General features: G+C 44.2%; 1 protein-coding gene across 1 annotated transcript in view; it reads left to right on the top strand.

Annotated features, from left to right (window-relative positions):
* The window catches only part of TCP1 (t-complex 1), a 55,166-nt gene that overhangs the window by 26,267 nt on the left and 13,053 nt on the right, over positions 1-15,846 (top strand). Inside the window, exons 8-9 of the mRNA XM_073627998.1 lie at positions 904-1,079; positions 4,332-4,455. Coding sequence (XP_073484099.1) covers positions 904-1,079; positions 4,332-4,455 — 300 coding nt within the window. The remainder of the gene's footprint in view (positions 1-903; positions 1,080-4,331; positions 4,456-15,846) is intronic.

Below are 15,846 nucleotides of genomic sequence, written 5' to 3' on the forward strand. Positions count from 1 at the left end.
GGTCCTCCATCATGCCCTTTTTAATATACCTCTTTATAGCTCCCTGGGGGGTCGGGAAGTGGCGTAGATATCTGCGGGTGGCCCGGGTATCTATGGCCAGGAGTGGGAGCAAAATACCTGTATTAGACAGGTATCTGCTCCCCCTGAAAGGTGCCACATGTGACACCGGAGGGGGGGAGGAACCGGAAGTTCCATTTTTTTGGGTGGAACTCCGCTCTAACTCCATAGTGCATTGCTTTCATTAAAGCAGTATAAACCCAAAAGCAAATATTTTTTGTTATATAGCAGCTTCACAATTCCTAGATGTGATGGCTGTATTCGTTTTTTATTTTCCTTTTTATGGATTTATTTCCTTTACACTTGATGATCCGGCCAGTAAGTCTTTTTGTTTTTCAACAGGAAAAGGCTCTTTTACAGCTGTAACAGATACAAGGTTGAGACAAACTATTTAACACTGGCGAGGGTGCTTACAATGGTCAGCTTTTATTTAAAACCTTTATCCCAAAAGGAACAAAACTGTTTGCTGTAACTGTTTTTGACTTCTATTTGTTTAGTGTATCTTAATCTGGTAGTACATGCAACACTCACCCACCTCCCCCCAGACTGACAATGCTGCTGTCCAAAGGTACCTCTGTTGCTGCTCCATCTGGCCAGATCACCAAGTGAAACAGGGAAAAAAACTAAAAAAATGAATGCAGTCACCACGTCTAATGATTTGGTAACCTGCAATATATTACATTTTTGGTTTAATACCACTTTATTTTATATTATCCTTTTTCCACAAAGTTACCACCCAAGCAGTGTACTCAGATCAGCTTGTAGAACTGTTCTGTAAAATTCTGCGCCTTTGCTGTATTGTGCTTTCTATGCTCAGTTTTCTTTCTTTTTTTTTTTTTGTTATAGGGAATCTGACATTACCAAGGAGAGGATTCAGAAGATCTTAGCAACTGGAGCAAATGTTATTCTTACTACTGGTGGCATTGATGATATGTGCCTCAAGTACTTTGTTGATGCTGGTGCAATGGCTGTGCGAAGAGTTCTTAAAAAGGATTTGAAACGTATTGCAAAAGCTACTGGAGGTAGGCTTGAGTACTGCTTGGCACACTTTCTGAAAGTAGACGTCTGCCCTAGAGAATAAAATGGTGTCAGTTTTCGGTCTAGGAAGTGCAAAATTTCAGTAAAAAATATACACTAAAGGTAATTTTAGTGCACAAAATGAAATACATTTTTTTGTTAAAATATAAAAGACAAGGTTGCGTAGAGTAAATGGATACTTAACATGTCAAACTTTACATGTGAAATGGCGACCAGCTTCAGCACCCTGTATTTTCCATAGGCAACACTTTAAAAGCCCCCTATAGGTCATCTGTTTAGCGTTACGGAGGAGGTCTAGTGCTAGAATTATTGCTCTTACTCTGGCGTGCCTGACTATATGTAACATGTAGCACAATCAGCGTTTTTATGTGTAGGCGCCTCCAACGCATACGTTCATGTAAATGGGGGGTTGGGAGAGCCATGTGCTTGGTTATAACTTTAACCGCTTGCCGCACGTCGATGTACGTCCCTTTTTTGAGGACGGATATCGTTGTTATGGCAACAGCTAGCTGCCTTAACCCCGGTATCCCTGTTTTCGGAGGGCTACAGGATAAAAGTGGTCTCTGTGGCGGATTCGTCGCAAGATCACTTTTATCGTTGGCGGGAGAGGGGGGCCCCGCCGCGATCCGGAGCCGTCGGCAGCGGCGGAGGCAATCGCGTCTGTTCCCTAGCTGTGCATGGAGACGGGGAAGGGCACTGCAGGGCGGAAGCGACGTCATAACGTCACTTCCGCCCATACCTCTTAAAGCCACATTTTTTTTTCAATGTGATTTTTTTTTCAAATTACATTTTTTTTTTTTTTTTTTTTTTTTTTTTTTTTTTTTTAAATTGCATTTAAGTCCAAATATGAGATTGAGGATTTTTTGACCCCAGATTTCATATTTAAGAGGACCTGTCATGCTATAGGATTAAAAGTGACCCAAATATTTTTTTTTTTTTTTTTTTTTAAGAAAAAGTGTAAAAATAAAATCAAATTAAAAAAAAAAAAAAATGTTTAAAACGCCCAGTCTCGACGAGCTCGCGCGCAGAAGCGAACGCATAAGTGAGTAGCACCCGCATATGAAAATGGTGGTCAAACCACACACGTGAGGTATCGCCGCGATCATTAGAGCGAGAGCAATAATTCTAGTCCTAGACCTCCTCAGTAACGCAAAACGTGCAACCTGTAGAATTTTTTAAACTTCGCCTATGGAGATTTTTGAGGGTAAAAGTTTGACGCCATTCCACGAGCGGGCGCAATTTTGAAGCGTGACATGTTGGGTATCAATTTACTCGGCGTAACATTATCTTTCACAATTCAAAAAAAAATTTGGTTTACTTTACTGTTTTATTTTTTTTATTCAAAAAAGTGTTTTTTTTTTTTTTTTCCAAAAAAAGTGCGCTTGTAAGACCGCTGCGCAAATACGGTGTGAAAAAAAGTAATGCAATGACCGCCATTTTATTCTCTAGGGTGTTAGAAAAAAAACTATATATTGTTTGGGGGTTCCAAGTAATTTTCTAGCAAAAAACTGTTTTAAACATGTAAACACCTAAATTCCAAAACGAGGCTGGTTTTTAAGTGGTAAATTTTTTTTTTTTTATTTAAAAATCTAAAATGTTACTTTTTATGGGGTGTGGGTTTTTTGGGGGGTATCGCATAGGGGACAAAGTCCCGTGTGTGTGTGTGTGTGGGTTTTTTTTTTTTTTTTTTTTTTTTTTTTTTGTGACACATTCTCTTTAATGAGACTTTCAGGGTCCATAAGCTCCACTTAATGTAATGCAATGCAGATTACATTGTAACACATTCTTTCCTGGCCACTGGGAGGCAGGGAGAGCACACACAGAGAATTGACCATGGTGTGTTCTGCATGCTGTGGCCAGTTTACCCCCCCCCCCCCTCCTTCATGGCCAGGCCATTTGTTGCAATACGGCACTTTTTTTCATTACACACACACACACACGTGTATATATATATTTTGCGTTGTAAAAAGACAGTATTGACGAAGAGAAAATATTTTTATATCTTGCTATAAAACACATCCGATTTAAAAAAAAAAAAAAAAAAAAAAAAAATTTCTTCATAAATTAAGGCCAATATGTATTATGTTTTTATTTTAAAAATCCCAATTAGCCTATATTGATTGGTTTATGTGAACATTATAGCATCTACAAACTATGGATTAGATTTATGTAGTTTTCTTTTATACTAGTAATGGCGCCGATCAGTGACTGAGGCTGGGTTCACACCCGCAACGGATGCGGCTCGCAGCAGGGGGTCCGATGCATCCTTGTTCTCAGTTTCAGGGACAAATTCGGGCTGAATTTTTGCTGCCATTTGGCCTTGAAACTGAGCCAAAGATGCACAGCATTGCAGCCTCAAGGGAGATATGTGAACCGGCTCCATAGAGAGCCTGTCACAATCTCCTGTAATGCGAATATTTGCATAGGTGTGAACCCTGCCTTATAGCGGTACTGCAATATTGTGGTGGACCATCGGACACTGACACTTTGCTGGAACCAGTGACAATAATACAATAATCTGTGCTAAAAATATGCAGTCACCGTTCAAAAGACACTGGCTGGGAAGGGGGTTAAACATCTAGGGCGATCAAAGGGTTAACACTGCCTAGCCAATGTTTGTGTACAGTGTGCTGCTTTTACTAGGGGAAGAGATGGATTCTAGTCCCTGTTTTGCAGAAACACTTTGGGGGAGTGGCATGGCTGAGGTTGCCACTCCATTCATTGCAGCAGGACGCCATAGGTGTGGGCCTTCCAGGGGTCACCCTTCATTTTTTGAGAGCTCAGCCTTAGATGTGAGGAGGGTGAGAGGAGCTGCCTGTGTGTGAAGAAACTCAGAACAGCCTGGACGGGAGGGGGGTGAGAAGAGCTGAATCACTGCTGAAGTTTCTGGAGTACGCAGACAGGCAGGAGCCCATGTCAGTCATAAAGAAGAGGAAGAATGGGTTGGATACTGACATTGTGGTCTGGCTGACGCTGCAAGACAGACCTTGGCCCCTCCCACAGGTATTTTCTTTGATTTAACAAGAGCTGTATATTTCAGAGGGCAGCAAATCGGTTTTCACAGTAGCATCTCACCAGGATTCATATAATGCAAAAAAATAAATTGAACCCATACTACTCTTTAACCATTAATTAATCATTTATTACTATACTGCACTTAGGTGGCACTTCCCTTTCCCCTTTTTTACCTAAATGCATTTTATCTATTTGAACACCCAATTATCTTGTTTTCACAGCAATGGTTTGCTCAACACTTGCTAACCTGGAAGGTGAAGAAAGCTTTGAGGCTTCCATGCTGGGGCAGGCTGAAGAAGTTGTACAAGAGAGAATATGCGATGACGAGCTGATCTTAGTTAAAAAGTAAGTGGACATTCAACTAATTTTGCATGATTGGTTGTACCAGTTCATTACCACAGCAATCTGTATTGTGTCCTCAGCTGACCTACAGTGTGCGAAAATAATTATTTAATTTTCTGCAGATTTTGTAAGTTTGCCCACTTACAAAGAAATAAAGGGTCTATAATTATCACAAGTGTATTTTAAATGATAGAATATCAACCAAAAATAAAAAAAATGATACAAATGTTATAAATTGAGCTGTAGTTCAGTGAGTAAATAAGTATTTGATCCCCTACCAACCAACAATTCTGTCTCCCACAGACTGGCTACAGTACAGGCAGTCCCCGGGTTACAAACAAGATAGTGACTGTAGGTTTGTTCTTAAGTTGAATCTGTAAGTCGGAACAGGTCCATTTTTAAGTGTAGCTCCAGCCACAAAATCTATTTTTAAGCTTTTTGGATAACGTAGGGAAGGGTTATCACCCCTGTAATGTTTGTTTTGCTTTCTGTGACCCTGTTCAGAAGATTTCACCTCACTTTCTGTCCCCAAGACAATTGGATTTTGAAAATTTTGGGCTTTTAGGGAAACATGGACTGGTGATAAAGCATCAGCGGAGACACCTTTTTCCCATATTAACTCTTGTAAGTTTGTAAGTAGGAGTCGTTTGTAAGTTGGATGTTTAGGTAGGGGTCCGCCTGTATGTTCTCATGTGGCACACAGTCCTGTCAATTTTAAGAAGGTGCTCCTAACTCATTATGTGTATAAAAGACGCCTGTCCACAATCTTTCTTCCATCTTCCTCACCATCATGGGCAAGGCCAAAGCTCTGTCAAGGGTCATTGGAGACAAGATTGTTGACCAGCACAATGGGTTACAAGACCATCCAGGCAGAAAGCTTGGTGAAAAGGAGACAACTGTTAGTAGCGTTTATTCGCAAATGGAAGAAATATGAAAGGACGATCAATCGCCTTCAGTCTGGAGCTCCATGCAAGCTTTGGCCTCATGGGATAAGGTTGATCATAAGAAAAGTGAGGCATCAGCCCAGAACTACACAGGAGGAGCTTGTAAATGATCTCAAGGCAGTTGGGACCACTGTCATGAATTGAAATCCTGCAGCGCCTGCAATGTCCCCCTCCTCAGGAAGGCACATGTACAGACCCATCTGAAGCTTGTCAGTGGACATATAAATGATAGGCAGGTGCCAACCAATCAGGGCACAGCAATGTTGCAAACTACGCCGTCTCCACTACAGTAGTGACCCATTTTGCTAAAGCTACCTGGGCCGCCTTTTCTAACAATCCACTTTGGAATAATCCTGTATTGAATGAATGGCTCATGATTCCTCACCCACAATACTGGATTGTTAGAGGTGTTAAATACCTTTTTTGTCATTTTATATCCGGAACAGGGCTTTAAGCCCTTTGCCCAATTGAGAGAGGGCTATAGCCTTCCTCCTTCCTCTCTATCTATATTGATTTTCAGCTTCGTCACATTGTGAGAGTACAGTTTGGTTCACTCCCACTTCCTCTACGGATGTCCCCGTTAGAGAAGCTGCTTAAAAACTCAGACAATACAAAATTGATTTCCCAATATTACTCTGCACTAATGGCTGATTCTAACCTGAGATTTGCGGCTGCACAGAACCGCTGGGCTGCTTAAGATATTCAATTCGCTGATGATGATTAGACTGAATTTGTGGACATTTTAAAAGCTCCGGTCATAGCTTGTAGAAATAGTCATACAAATAAATATATTCCACCATGGTCATCTCGCCCCTTATCAAATGTGTAAGATGGGATTGCGTGCCACACCGGAGTGCTTTAGAGGCTGTTGAGTAGAGGCTGATTTCCTTAATTGCTTTTTTGGTCCGCAGTGGATTTGTGTTCAATGTTCTGGGTGTCCCTAAAATTTTACATCCTAAAAATTGTCTACTGGGTATTTTTGGCAAATTATCCGTTTTGCATATACTAAACCGTTGCTACACATCTTATATTTTTTGCTAGAAAGACTATCCTCTTGAGCTGGAAAAAAACTTCTGGGCTCACTATAGCCATCTGGCTGCAATTGATCAACAATAGCTTACCCCTATATAAGCTTACTTTTTGAGCTGCAAAAGCGATCTCTCCTCTTTTTTGATAAGATATGGAGTGGATAGATATCCAGCCCCCTTACTCTGGTGTCCTCAGGCTTCGGAGATTAGTTTGTATTGCTGATATTTTTCCTTTTCATATGAATCAGTTACACAATGTGTTATAGCTTTAAAATCTTACATATAGCAGTGGTATAGCTGTGTTTTCATTCATGTATACCTTGGTTGTGAGACTCAGGAGGTACAGTCTGGTTTAATTGCAGTTGTAACCTGTTATTAGTGGTTTATGGAAAAATTTCAATAAACATATCTTTAAAAAAAAAAAGCATCTAATTGATTCAGAGAAGGATTGGGAGAAAATGCTGTGGTCAGATGAGACCAAAATTCGGCTCTTTGGCATTAACTCCAACTCGCCGTGTTTTGGAGGAAGAAAAATGCTCACTATGACCCTAAGAACACCATCCCTACAGTCAAGCACGAAGGTGAAAACATTATGCTTTGGGGCTGTTTCTCTGGAGTTTCAGGCTGACTTTGCTGCATTGAAGGGCCAGGGCCATGTATTGTAACATCTTGGCTGAGAACCACCGTCCCTCAGCCAGAACTCTGAAGATGGGTTGTGGATGGGTCTTCCAGCATGACAATTACCCAAAACATACCACCAAGGCAACAAAGTGGCTGAAGAAGCACGTTAAGGTGGGAGTGAGCTAAAACTTCGAGCTTCCAATTGATGGCCTTGAACCCTTAAGAGATTTGTTTGGGGGGGGGGGGGGGGGGTTGTTTTGTTTTTAAAACCTACTTACCTAGGTGGATGCAGCATTGGTTTGATGCTGCATCTGTTCCCCGGTGCCTCTAACACTGAGAACCAAGTGATTGAACGCTGCCGATTTGCTCTGTTCTCACAGCTCCTTGAGCAGAGAGACGTTGACTGTTGGCAACCAACTACAAGAAACGTCTTACCTCTGTGCTTGCCAACAAGGGTTTCTCAACCAAATACCAAGTCAAGTATTTGATCCCCAAGCAAAACATATTTTACTCACTGAACTGGAACGCCATTTATAACATTTGTATGGTGTTATTTTTGGTTGATATTCTGTGTCTCATTTAAAATATACCTATGATAAAAAAAAAAAAAAAAAAAAAAAAAAATTCTAGACCCGTCATTTCTTTGTAAGTAGGCAAACTTACAAAATCTGCAGGGGAACAAATTATTATTTTCCTCGCTGTACCACTTAGAGATCTGCATATTATCTGTCAACAAAATGTATTATGTTGTCATAAATCTGCCACACAGTGCATGGTATTTTGTTTCCTGATATCATTTTTTTTTTTTTTTTTTTTTGCCACATCAGTTAGCTTTATCCAGAGACTACCTTCAGAATAATATTCATATATGTCTCTAATCCAGTCACATCATTGTGGCCATTCAAAGATTTTTTTTTTTTTTTTTTTTTATTAGTAAGGTATTGTGTAACCATATGCATTTCAGTGTATAGATAGCTGTAGAAGTGCCGCAATACAAGTGTAAAACCTACATCCTGCCTCTCAAGGTCAATTGGCCGCGTACCCTCGTATTGCTATTGTGCGTGATTATGCATTGATACTTCTCTCACTAGTGCGCCCACCCCCCTTTTAACCCCCCCTTGTTAGGCCCCCATATTTCCAAAGCGCATACAGTGACCAATATTAGTTCAATACGTTATTCTCTCTCGGCTCTAACCTCTAAGCTACTGCTCGCTCAGCCTCGCCCCACTGATGGGGGGAGCAGGTATATTCAGCACTAGAGTAACACTGCTAGCGGACAAGGCATTGCTTGGATCCACGGGTTCCACATTTTTGCAAACTTGTTGTGGTTGCCTGACCTAGTGTAAAATGTTCTTTCACTCCACACAGTGGACTTGACGGTTCTAATCCAATCTTCCGGGGTAGGGGGAGTTCTTGATTGCCAAGACTGTGCAATTAGTTTCCTGGCCTGGAACAGGCATCTTGCTGCCGCTACCACCGTACTTCTGTCTCTCAATCCATTGGCAACATATCCCAGCACACAAGTCTTGGGATCTAGCTCTAAGTTAATTTTAAGCGTGGTATTTATTTTCTTTAAAATCTCAGGCCAGTACCTAACTAGTTTTGGGCACCTCCAGAACATATGGATTAAATCGCCTGTACTTCCACATCTAGGGCACTCATCGTTAACTCTGCGGCCAAACATATAAAAGCTTTTTCGGTGTATAGTAGGATCTATGCAGCAGCATCAGGTGAGAGGCTTTTTGCGCGGGAGAAACCGACACCTCTGGTCCAAATTCCAGAATCCTTTTCCACTGCGTGTCCGTGATTTCCCCCACGTCAGCCGCCCACCTGTCCCTGCCCCCAGGGAAGCCTGCCTGTGTGTTTATTTTCTTTATTAATTGGGTATATATCACTGTGATTAACCCCTTGGAGGTCTCTGATTTTATTATTGTTTGTAATAATGGGATCTTACACCATATGGGGGGTTGCCTTCCGAACTGTTTACTCAAGGCGTGTCTGATCTGTAAGTAGCTAAAAAATACTCGGTTTGGCAACCCGTACTCATGCCTCAGTTCCTCGAACGGTTTCAGAGTGTCCCCCTCGTATAATTGTGTCAGCCGGCGTATCCCACTCCTTTCCCACAACTTGTTCCTGTCAACTGATAATAGTTCCTGCAGGAACCTGTTGTTCCAAATTGGTGAATATTCCGAGATTCCCTTGTACCCCATTGTTCGCTTGGCTGCCTGCCAGATCTTAGTGATCATTTTAAGTGTTGGGATCACTCGTTGTAGCGAATCCGCCTCCAGTGCTTCAACTAATGAACTATGAGGGCTTCCCTGTAGGATGATTTGGGCACTCTTACCTCCCCCTCCATCAGTGGCGCATCCACCAAGTTGTTGTAGCTGAGCAGCCAGAAAATAGGTAAACGGGTGGGGGATCCCCAATCCCCCCTCCGTATCGGGGCACTGCAGTTTTTGTAGGCCTATCCTGGCCTGCCCTTTTTTCCAAATTAATTCCCTAAAGAGGGATTGAATTCTTTGGAACCGCTTCTCCCCAATCCACACTGGGGAATTGTGGAGCAGGTATAACAACTGAGGCAACCATATCATTTTAATCAAATTGGCCCGACCCGCTGTAGAGAGAGGGAGTCTGCACCAGATGTCGCACTTTTTTTTAAATTTCATTGGAAGAGGGACCAGATTGTCCTCAATAAACGCGTCGGGGTCCCTGGACAGCACAACACCAAGATACTTCATTTTCCCCGTGACTCTTAATTGGGGTAGGCTCAGTGGGATAGGGTTGGCCAATGGATCGACCGGCAGAAGTGATGATTTCTCCCAGTTGATGGTCAGGCCTGAGAATTTACCAAAGTCCTCCACCAAATGGACCACTTTCTCCAATGAGGAGATCGTGTCCCCAAGGAAGAATAGCACATCGTCCGCAAAAAGCGCTATTCTCTCTTCCTCGCCGTTCCTATGGAAGCCCTGCAGTTCGGCTGATGATCTCACCGCTCCCGCCAATGGCTCCATAGCCAAAACAAACAGCAAAGGGGACAAGGGGCAGCCCTGCCTAGTTCCTCTTTCGAGGGGGAAGCTTTCCGAATAGTCATTGTTTACCTTGAGTCTTGCCTTTGGGTGGTTGTATAGGATTTTTAACCAACTAATGAATACGGGGCCAAATCCAAACCTCTCCAGGACCCACCAAAGATATTCCCACTCCAGGCTATCGAAAGCCTTGGCGGTGTCTAAGGACAATATGGCTCTAGACCCCTCATTCTCCGCCGGTACCTGAAGATTCAAGTAGGCCCTTCTGATATTGGTACTGGTGGACCGACCGGGGATAAACCCCGATTGGTCTGGATGCACGAGTTTTGTAATGCATTTATTTAGTCTAGATGCCAGCACCCTTGCGACAATCTTGGCGTCCGTACACAGTAATGATATCGGTCTGTATGAGGAGACTTCCGATAAATCTTTCCCCTCCTTTGGTATCACCACTATATCGGCCTCCAACATCGACAGGGGTAACCTTCCGTCCTTAATCGACTGCTCCAGTACTTTTAGGAGCTCTGGAAGTAGCACTTCCCCATACTTTCTATAGATCTCCAATGGCAAGCCGTCCGGGCCTGGAGATTTCTGGCCTGACAGCTCCGCAACAGCTTTTTGCAACTCCTCCAGGGTCAGGGGAGAATCCATCTCGCTCCTGTCCCTATCCGAGAGCACAGGCAACTCTACCCCTTCTATAAACCCGTTCATATCGCGCCGGTCCAACCCCCTGCGCGACCTGTACAGTTCCCTGTAGAACGCCGAGAAAGTCTCCAGGACCTTGGCGGGGTCAGAAGTAATTTCTCCAGACGGTGTCTTAATTGAGAAAATAACCGATGGGGATATGTTAGACTTAGTTATAAGTGCCAACATCCGGCCCACCCTCTCCCCTTCGCCAAAGTAATTTTGCTTCTGGAAGAGTCTTTTGTTTTCTACTCTTCTGTTGATTACTTCTCTATACTCTTGTTGTCTACTGAGCCATACCGCCTGTTTTTCCGGGGTTGGGTCCGCCACGTATTGTGCTTCTGATACCGTAGCTTCCCTACTAGCCCTCTCCTCCCATTCCCTTGACGTTTTCTTAGCTATGACAACCTGCTGGTGTAATAGTCCCCTAAGGAACGCTTTTAAAGTGTCCCACACTACCCCCGCAGGGGCTGAGCCTGAGTTAAATGTTACAAACTCTTTTAATTTAGAGGTTACTTCTGCTGAACTGCTTATTAAATCCAACCACAATGGTTTTATTGTCCACCTTTTGCGGCTAGATTTAGCAATTAGGTTCAGAGTCAAGATCAAGGGAGAATTATCTGAAATACCCCTCGGCTTGTACTCTATATTCCCTATAAATTGCATAGCATCCCTATTGCCTACCGCCATGTCTATGCGCGAGAGAGTGGAGTGTGTCCCTGAGTAGCAGGAATACTGTCGGATATTTGGGTTATGGGATCTCCATAGGTCGCACCACCCCACCTCCTCCAGAAGTTGGCCTAAGCGGCCCTCTGATAGCCTTTCCGCCCGGTTCATGGGCGGGAAACGATCCAATTTATTATCCAGAACTGTATTGAAATCCCCCACTAGTATAATCGGTACGTCTACTTTGCTTTCCACAAACTCCAGCAGGTCCAAAATAGTCTCTGTTTTAAACGGAGGGGGGATGTAAATATTTGCTATCACCAGGGGCTGATTTTCCACAACGCAGCTCAGGAAGACATAGCGACCCAGCGCGTCTATTCTGGCTTCCCTGCAGGAAAACGAGATGCCTCTCCCCACCAATATGCTCACCCCTCTTGAGTATGAGGTGTAAACTGAGTGGTACTGTTCTTGGAATTTTGTGGTTCCGAACCTGTGATTTAGTATCATTGGTGAGGTGGGTTTCCTGCAGACAAGCCAGTCCGACGCCGTGAGCTTCCATTGCCAAAAATACTGCTGCCCTTTTGGCAGGATCACCCATACCCCTGATATTCCAGGAGCCTATCCTTAATGTTTTAAAAGGCATCTAAGAAAAAAAAAACTAGAAAAACCAAAGAGAAAAAAAGAAAAAATTTATTTGTGCATTTGTGGATACCAAGCTCATCGTGAACTCTGTGATTGTATTAGCCAAGAAAAAATACGAAAAAAAAATAAGAAAAAATAAAGTGGGGGGGGGGCAAGGGGCCCCCACGTCCAGGGACCCCCCCCCCTACAATTCCTAACTGCAAATACAAATTACTTGTGCTAATGTACATTACATTTGTTTTTGTGAACCGACCCTTCATACCTATGCGTGCCTTACTTTTGCGCCATTGCCTATCCCTATGACTCACTATAAGCCCCCCTTCCCACCCCCCTTCAACTTTATCCACCCCCCTTCTTCCCACCCTTATTCGTGACCCCCCCCCCCCCCCCTGCCTAACTAGGCTAGCCCTAGGGGCTGCGCTTGTGACCTTTTTTCCCCCCTCCCAACCATACAAGAAGTGACTTCCCACACATATGTTGAAAGGATACATTGTGATTTGCTACCACACTCATCCCCCCCGCCCCCCCTCCCACAACCCACTTCCAAGCCCACAAAGAAACATGTGCGACTAGTGGAATCACATCCTTCATCCGTGCTTCCACTCTCGTACCCCCCACCCCCGTGTCATCTGCTAATTTGCTATGAGGAAAATAAAATTAAAAAAAAAAAAAAGGGGGGGGGAAGAAAAAAAGACAGAGAATGGAAAAGAATCACAAGATAGAAGATTGCATTTTCCTCCTTTCCTGTCCAGGTTTAGATAACCTTATTTGGCCCTTAACTCTGTAGACCCGTTTTGTTGTCTTCCAGCCATTTTGTTGCCCCTACTGTTGTTTCGAAGAAATGGGTGGACCCTAAGGCAGTAATGCGTAGCCGTGCAGGGTATAACAGGGCGTATTCTATATTGTAAGTCCGTAAGTTACGCTTGATATCCCTAAATTCAGCCCTTCGTTTCTGGAGGTCTGGGGAATAATCAGGAAAAAATGAGATCTTAACTCCGTTGTACAGAATATCCCCCAGTTCTCTGGCCCTACGCATCAATGTTACCTTGTCTCTCTAGTTAAAAAGCTTCATTATCATCGGCCTGGGGTACCCCCCTGATGGTGGGGTCCTAGTTGGTACTCTGTGGGCTCTCTCAATAACAAAAAGATGAGAGAAAGTTTCCGTCCCGAATATGCCCCTAAGCCACTTCTCCAAGAACTCCTCAGGGCGGGGACCCTCACACCGCTCTGGTAGGCCCACCACTCTCACGTTATTCCTGCGGGACCTATTTTCGATTTCCTCCATTTTCGCTTTATATAGTCCCATCTGCGTTTTTAGTGACTTGAGATCTTGTTTTAGTGGGGTTAAATCGTCTTCAACCTGGCTTACTCTCTCCTCCAGTTCAGATGTTCTAGTTATAGTCCTTTGCAGTTCTTGGCTTACCCTAATTATCTCTTCCTTTAATCCCGTCAGCTGGTCGCTCAAGGAGGCTCTGCAGGAGTTGACAGCCTGCAGAACATCTTTCAGCGTGGGTTCGGCGTCTGCTGATGCGTTTTGCGCAGCAGCATTGCTGGTTGCTAATCCTGCGGAGTCACCCGCAGAACCTTTACTGGTCGCCATTTTCGTTGTGTGCATTACAGCTGGTCCTTTTCCTAAGCTCTTTCTATCCCCTGAGCCCCCTGCTTGCGGCCTGTCCTGCTGCTGCTCGGTGTTTTTAGATGGTGATGAAGTGGAGGGGTGTTTGGCCGCTGCTGCGACTGCTGCCTGATTCGCCTTTTCTTTTGAAGTACGGGTCATTTGGGAGCTAGTGTTGTCCTGTTGTTGTACTTCCTCTCCCTTTTTCCTGGTCATGGCTTGTTGTGTAGGCCGGGGGGATGTGTGAAAAGGTTTGGCCGCTCGTGGGGTTAATATTTCCCCCCCCCCCTCTCTTATCTCTTCCCCTGCTCCTCTTCTCTTCGCTCAGTGCTGTCTCAGACCCAATAATATCCCTTATTAATATAGCCCTCCACCAACCGTCAGAAAATAACTTTTCCCAAATATGCACAAGTCTCTGTGTGAAAATGTAGCAGGCTGCTTAAGGCAGCCTGAGCTCAAGACAGGTCGTAGGCTGATAATATATCAGGCTGCCAGGGCTCACCTGTGTCTCCGCTCCCCCTTTGTCCGCGACGATAGGCTAACCCCTGGGGAGAGGGGGGAGAGAGTCCACTTCTAATACACCCCCTAGTGTGACCACAAAAGCTAGTACCTTGGCGCTGCCGGATACCTGGGCAGCACAGGGACGCTCCTTTCTCTGAGAACGCTTAATGGCTCCTTTCTCTGAGAACGCGCGCCGTCCCCGCCGTCTCCTTCCACTAGTGCTGAGGCCGAAGCCGTCGCCCAGGCAACCGCCCCTCCTCTCCGCTCCAAGGGGTTCGGATATGCAGCTTCTCCCGAGCGGCTGGGCTGGTATTGCGGCGTCGCGCTCCGGGACGGGCAGGGGAGCCGATCAGCTGGCTAGACGCCAAGTTCTATGGGGGGAGAGAGCTCTCGCAGCCGGGTCGGAGGCACTGGAGTAGATTCCTATGGACACGGAGGCATCGGGCTGGGGGAAGTTCACTCACTCCTCCACTCACTCCCGCATCCGGTCACGCCCCCGTTTCCTGATATCTCTAAATGACAAGATATAGGCTATGATGGAAGTAGTAATTCTATTTAGCAGAATGGCTTCCAGGATAGTAAAATAAATCTAGTTCCACTTGGCATGCAACACGAGGCCGGAAGTGATTGCTTCCATTTCTCTGTTCGCTTGACTTGTACGTAAAGTATAACTTAACGCAAAACCTTTTTTTTTTTTTTTTTTTTTTTTTTTTTTTTTTGATAGACCTGAGATGGATTAAAACGCCTGTCAGTTTTTATTGCAGTCTGTGCCCCCCGTTAGTGAGATTCAACCTCTCCATTTGTCCTGTTTACCATTATTGAAAGTAAATCCCACATTTTGGGTTGTCCCCAGAAAAGCAATAGAGGGGTATCTTCCAATTGGGACACTAGTTCTGGTGACCTGGGGGTCCCCAAGGAATTCCCATAATTTGCAGGGAAATCTGCAATGGGACACAGATGGCAAAAAAAAAAAATCTGACACTGGTTACAACCCTCCCTTACTTTAGCCATAAAAGGGGGGGGGGTTTACATATAGTTATATTTTAACGATTAACATCTTCTTTTGTTTGCACCATTTTTGGTCTGCTAAATCTACAATTGAAAGTGTTATCTGTTGGATAAATGCAACAAAAAAGCCTGTTAACTTTTGTCGAAAATCTTGCAAACTTGGCTTTCCATGCACAAGGAAGGGTTATGGAGATAGAAAGGTCTGTTTTTTTTTTTTTGTATTGCATCAGGAATGAAGTAGTCAGGGCTTACATGCGCTTAGGAATTCTGAGCTGTGTTACGTCAAATAGGAAGGTAGGCGCATACTATGTTTCTGGCACACGAATGTTTATCTGTACTTGCAGGCTGAATATATAAAATGTTTCTATAGCCTAAAGTGTTTTTTTTTTTTTTAAGTGATATTAAAGCCTTGTTTAAAAAAAAAAATAAAATAAAAAAAGTTACCTGCTCTGTGAAGTGGTTTTGCACAGAGCGGCCCTGGTCCTCCTGTTCTTGGATCCCATGCCGGCGCTCCTTGCTCCTCCCTCCTACCGGGTGCTTGCTGTGGGGGCACCCAAGCAGGTGCACTCCAGAGCCCGTGGCTGTGTCCATTCACACACTGAGACGCCGTCCCGCCCTCTCCATCTCCTGATTGGCTGTGATTGACAGCAGCGGGTGCC

Source organism: Aquarana catesbeiana, linkage group LG04 (genome assembly GCF_042186555.1).
Source record: "Aquarana catesbeiana isolate 2022-GZ linkage group LG04, ASM4218655v1, whole genome shotgun sequence".
NCBI lineage: Eukaryota > Metazoa > Chordata > Amphibia > Anura > Ranidae > Aquarana > Aquarana catesbeiana.